The 5,000-nt window shown below is 61.4% G+C and overlaps 1 protein-coding gene across 1 annotated transcript in view; it reads left to right on the top strand.

Annotated features, from left to right (window-relative positions):
* LOC134078953 (trichohyalin-like) overlaps positions 1-5,000 on the top strand; it is a 12,754-nt gene that overhangs the window by 2,580 nt on the left and 5,174 nt on the right. Inside the window, exons 5-7 of the mRNA XM_062535118.1 lie at positions 1-1,697; positions 1,895-4,534; positions 4,824-5,000. The exon at positions 1-1,697 is cut by the window's left edge and continues 128 nt beyond it; the exon at positions 4,824-5,000 is cut by the window's right edge and continues 69 nt beyond it. Coding sequence (XP_062391102.1) covers positions 1-1,697; positions 1,895-4,534; positions 4,824-5,000 — 4,514 coding nt within the window. The remainder of the gene's footprint in view (positions 1,698-1,894; positions 4,535-4,823) is intronic.

Genomic DNA, 5,000 nt, shown 5'->3' with positions numbered 1-5,000 from the left:
AGGAGAAGGAGTGCACGAGGAGGGCCGAGGAGGAGCGACGGCAGCGGAGGAGGGAGTCGGAGGAGCGGCAGAAGGAGGAGAGGCTGAGGGGAGAGCTGGGCCTGAAGGAGGGCGAGATGGAGGCGTTACGGAGCGACGTGGAGGCGCTGCGGAGGGAGAAAGAGGAGGTGTCGGCGCGCCTGGCCGAGCAGGAGTCGGAGCTGGAGAGGACCCGGGTGAAGACGGCGGCCGAGCAGAGGAGCTCGGAGCAGCGGGCGAGAGAAGCGAGGGAGGAGGCGGAGAAGTGGAAGAAACGGGCGGCGGGGGCGGAGAAACAGCGGGAGGAGGTGACGGCGCGTCTGGAGCGAGAGAGCGAGGAGGCCCTGCGGGCGACGGGGAGGGAGAGGGACCGCATGACGGAGGCGCTGCGGAAGAAGGAGATCGAGTTGCGGGAGCGCGAGGAGGACGTGGAGGAGCTGCGGCGCCGAACGCTCCTGCTGGAGGCCGACCTCGAGCGTCTGGAGGAGGACCTGCGGAACAAGGAGGTGTCCGAGGGCCAGCTCCTCGTCCTGGAGGAGCAGAACGCCCAGCTGCGAGAGAGGGAGCGGGAGAAGCGCCAGGAGGAGGAGGAGAGGGAGAAGGAGGAGCGAGAGAAGGAGAGGAAGACGAGAGGAGAGCTGCGGAGGAGAGAGGGGGAGGTGGAGGCGCTCCGCTCGCAGATGGAGGGACTGAAGAAAGAGGGGGAGGACAGAGAGGCGGAGGTGGAGAGGCTCCACTCGCAGATGGAGGGACTGAAGAAAGAGAGGGAGGACAGAGAGGCGGAGGTGGAGAGGCTTCAGGCCAGCCTCAGCGCCGAACAGAAGGTTCTAGAAGCTCAAGGAAAGGAGGCGCGAGACGAGGCGGAGAGATGGAAGGAGAGAGCGGCGCGGGCGGAGAGAGAGAGGGATGAGGCGGAGGAGAAGAGGAAGAGACGGGAGACGGAGGAGAGGAAGAAAGAAAGGACGACCAGAGGAGAGCTGGAGCAGAAGGAGGAGGAGCTGAAACGTCTCCAGTCGAAGATGGAGAGAACAGAGAAGGAGAGGGAGAGAGAGAGGGAGGAGGAGCGGAGGAGAGAAGAGGAGCAGGAGGAGGCCTTGAGGAGTCAACGGGAGCTGCTCAGAGAGAGTGAGGAGGAGGTGCAGAACTTGAGAGAGACTCTTCGGCGCGAGGAAGAGGAGGGCAGGTCCAGGCAGAAGAGGAGTGAAGAGGAGGTGCAGAACCTGAGGGAGACTCTTCGTCACGAGGAAGAGGAGGGCAGGTCCAGGCAGAAGAGGAGCGAGGAGGAAGTGCAGAACCTTAGAGAGACTCTTCATCACGAGGAAGAGGAGGGCAGGTCCAGGCAGAAGAGGAGCGAGGAGGAGGTGCAGAACCTTAGAGAGACTCTTCGTCACGAGGAAGAGGAGGGCAGGTCCAGGCAGAAGAGGAGCGAGGAGGAGGTGCAGAACCTTAGAGAGACTCTTCGTCGTGAGGAAGAGGAGGGCAGGTCCAGGCAGAAGAGGAGCGAGGAGGAGGCGGAGCGGCTGAAGGAGAGACTGCAGGAGTTGGAACGTGCCGAGAGAGAACTCGCCCTGAAACTCCAGGAGGCGGAGCTGGACCTGGAGCGCCACTCGGATAGGCTGAGGGAGACGGAGGAGGAGCTTAAAGACAGGAAGCAGGAAGTGCTCCTGGCTCAGAGTCAGGTACGCATAGCATCAATTGATATTTCTTCATTTTACTACTTATTTTATTCATTAGTCCAAAGAAAAAAGGGCTGTCAAACTGATTTTTGTCATGTTTTTGCATCCCTCTGTCTGTTTGTCTATCTATCTATCTATTGGCCTATGCATCTATGTCTGTCTGTCTGTCTGTCTATCTGTCTATCTATCTGTCGCTCTAGGTGGAAGTGGAGAGAGCGAGAGCGAGCGAAGCAGAGGAGAGGAGAGACGAGCTGGAGGAGGAGACTCAGACGCTGCAGCAACGGGCCGAAGAGCTGACCCGAGAGGTAGAGCGGTCGTCACAGCAACTAACAGAGAAAGAGGAGGAGCTTAGAGACCTCACCAACCAATTAGAAGAAGCCTCACAAGAGACCGACCAATTGAAAGAGACACTGAGCTCGAAAGAGGAAGAGATGGAGAGACTGTCTTCCCAGCTGAAGGAGGAGAAAATGGAGGCAGAGAGGAGGAGAGCTCAGCTGCAGGAGCTGGAGAGGGGACAGCGCACCCTGGTGGAGGAGCGAGGGACGCGCGCCGCCCGGCTGGGCAGGGAGGTGAAGGAGCTGACGGAGGAGAGAGACCACCTGTCGGCCGATATCCGGAGGAGAGAGAGGGAGGCGAGCGCCTTGAGAGAGGAGGTGCAGAAGGAGAGGAGAGAGAAGGAGAAGCTGTCCTCGTCGCTGAGAAAGCGAGAGGAGGAGCTGAAGGAGGTGAAGGAGAAGAGAGAGGGCGACGCGAGGGAGGTGCGGGAGTCGAGGGAGATGGAGATGGAGATCACCCTGCTGAGAGAGGAGACGCAGCGGGACAGGAGGGAGAAGGAGAGACTCGCCTCCTCCCTGAGGAAGCGAGAAGAGGAGCTGAGCGAGGCCAAGGAGGCCAGGGAGAGGATCGAGGAGGAGCTGCGCGAGAAGGAGCGTAAGGAGCGGCGCGAGCGCGACAAGCTGGCCTCCTCGCTCCTGCGGCGGGACGAGGAGCTCCGGGAGGCGCGGGAGATGAGGGAGGCGGCCGAGGCCGAGGCCATCGCGCTCAAGCAGGAGGTGTCCAGCCTGGCGCGGGCGAAGGAGCGCGCCGGAAGGGAGGCGCGGGAGCGGGAGGCGGAGAGCCAGAAGATGCGCCAGGGGCTCCAGCAGGGCCTCAAGGAGATGGCCGAGCTCAAGCACCTCCTGCAGGAGAGCCACGGCGAGGGGGAGCAGCTCCGAACGCTCCTCATCCAGCGAAAGGAGGAGCTGACCCGGGGCCGGGAGGACGGGGCGCGGGAGGAGCGCAGGAGGTACCAGGAGCTCCAGAGGGAGCTGTGCCAGAGGGAGAGCCAGCTGAGGGTTGCCCAGGAGGAGGTGCGGCGACTCAGGGAGAGGGAGGCCGAGGCGGAGGGGGAGGCGAGGAGAACCAGGGTGCAGCAGGAGGTGCTGGAGGAGAGAGTGAAGCAGCTGCTCCTCAGGGAGCCGCAGCTCAGAGACGCTCAGGAGGAGGCGAGCCGACTCAGGGAGAGACTTCAGGCCATGGAGGAGGAGGTGGACGCCGAGGTGAGGAGGAGCAAAGCCAAGGAGGAGGTGCTGCTGGAGGAGCGAGACCAACAGAGGGGCCTCGGGGAGAAAGAGCTGAGGGCAGCCCAGGAGGAGGTGCGGCGGCTCAGGGAGCGGGAGGAGGAGGCGCAGGGGGAGGTGAGGAGAACCAGGGCCCTGGTGGAGACGCTGGAGGAGCAGAGGAGAGAGCTGAGTAGCGCAGCCGCAGAGAGGAGCAGGGAGGTGGAAGAGGCGAGTGAACGCGTGAAGGAGGTGGAGGAGAGGATGGAGAGAGAGAGGGAGGAGCGGAGAGCTGAGGTGAAGAGGTGGGAGGAGAAGATCGAGACGCTCCGACGAGAAGGGGAGGACGAAGAGAGGAGGAGGAGAGAGGAGAGGGAACTGACCGTGGCCAGGCTGACGGAGAAGGAGCGAGAGATCGTCCGGGTGAGAGAGAGAGCGGAGGAGGTGGAGAGGAGGAGAGAAAGACTAGAAGAGACGGCGAACGAGTGCAGCCAGCGGGCGGAGGTGGCGTCACGTACCCTCCGGGAGCGAGAGAGGGAGCTGGAGGGAGCGAGGGAATCTGTCCAGCGAGCAGAGAAGGAGAAACAGACGCTACAGGAGGAGGTGGAGGAGGGAAAGAGGGATGCAGAGAGGCTGAGAGGAGAGGTGGAGCGGCTGGAGAGAGAGAAGAGCGGCGAGGAGCAACAGCTAGAGGGCGCCAGACTGCACCTCGGTCAGCTGGAGAGAATGAACCAGGCGCTCCGGGAGAAGATGAAGGAGGAAGAGGACGATAGGAGGAAGAGGAAGACGAAGAGAGCGTCGGACGAAACCGACCGAGGCGGCGGCGCGACGAACAGGTCCCGTGAGACGACGGAGAGAGAGAAAGAACGAGAGAGACTCCGTGAGGAGCTGGCGCGAACGGAGGACGAGATTCGCCTGTGGAAGACGCGCGCCGAGACCTTGGAGCTGGAGGTGAGGCAGCTGAAGAGAGAGAGAGAGAAAGACACAGAGAACGAGAAAGATGGAGGAAGAGAGAAAGAGAAAGAGGAGGAGAAAGAGGAGGGCGGCGTTGGCGGAGATCGCGAGCGGCTGACGGAGCGCTTGTCCTCGCTCCTGCTGGAGCGCGAGGAGGCCAGGGAGGCGCTGAGGAGGCGCGAGACGGAGGTGTACGAGCTCACGGAGAGGAGCGACGAGCTGGCCAGGGACCGCCAGCGAATCAGGGCCGCCCTGGAGAAGACAGAAGCCGCTCTGATTGACTATCAGGAGAGGGTGCGGCAGATGGAGGCCAATGAGAGAGGAGCAAGGGCGGAGCCTGTCCATCATGTAAGCACACACATGCTAACACACTTTCGCTCACAAAGATGTTATGTTATGCTATTCTTATGTTATTTTGTGTAATACTATAATATGCTAATGTATGTTAGGCTATGCTATGCTTTGGTATTCTATGCTATGTTATGCTATGCTCCGTTATTGTATGTGATGCTATGACATGTTATTCTATGCTATGTTATGCTATGTTCTGATATGTTATGCTATGCATATTGAATGTTGGTGTCACTAGATTACTGAGTACTCTTTGTACCCTCTTCCTTCTGCACTGTCTCCCCAGGACCGTGACTTTGCAGTGGCGTCGGAGGGCAGAGCTGTGGACACGGGCGTGGGCGTGGGGGGGTCCGGTGGTGATGTGGGGGGGTCAGAGGTCACCGGTGGCGGCGGGCGTCTGGGGGCGATGCAGCGGGCGGTGGCCCAGCTGGAGGTGGAGCAGCGGAGACTGCAGGGCAGGAAC

The sequence above is a fragment of the Sardina pilchardus genome, chromosome 4 (genome assembly GCF_963854185.1).
Source record: "Sardina pilchardus chromosome 4, fSarPil1.1, whole genome shotgun sequence".
Lineage (NCBI taxonomy): Eukaryota > Metazoa > Chordata > Actinopteri > Clupeiformes > Clupeidae > Sardina > Sardina pilchardus.
The sequence above is the reverse complement of the archived record's forward strand: the minus strand, read 5'-3'. Positions and strand labels throughout refer to the sequence as shown.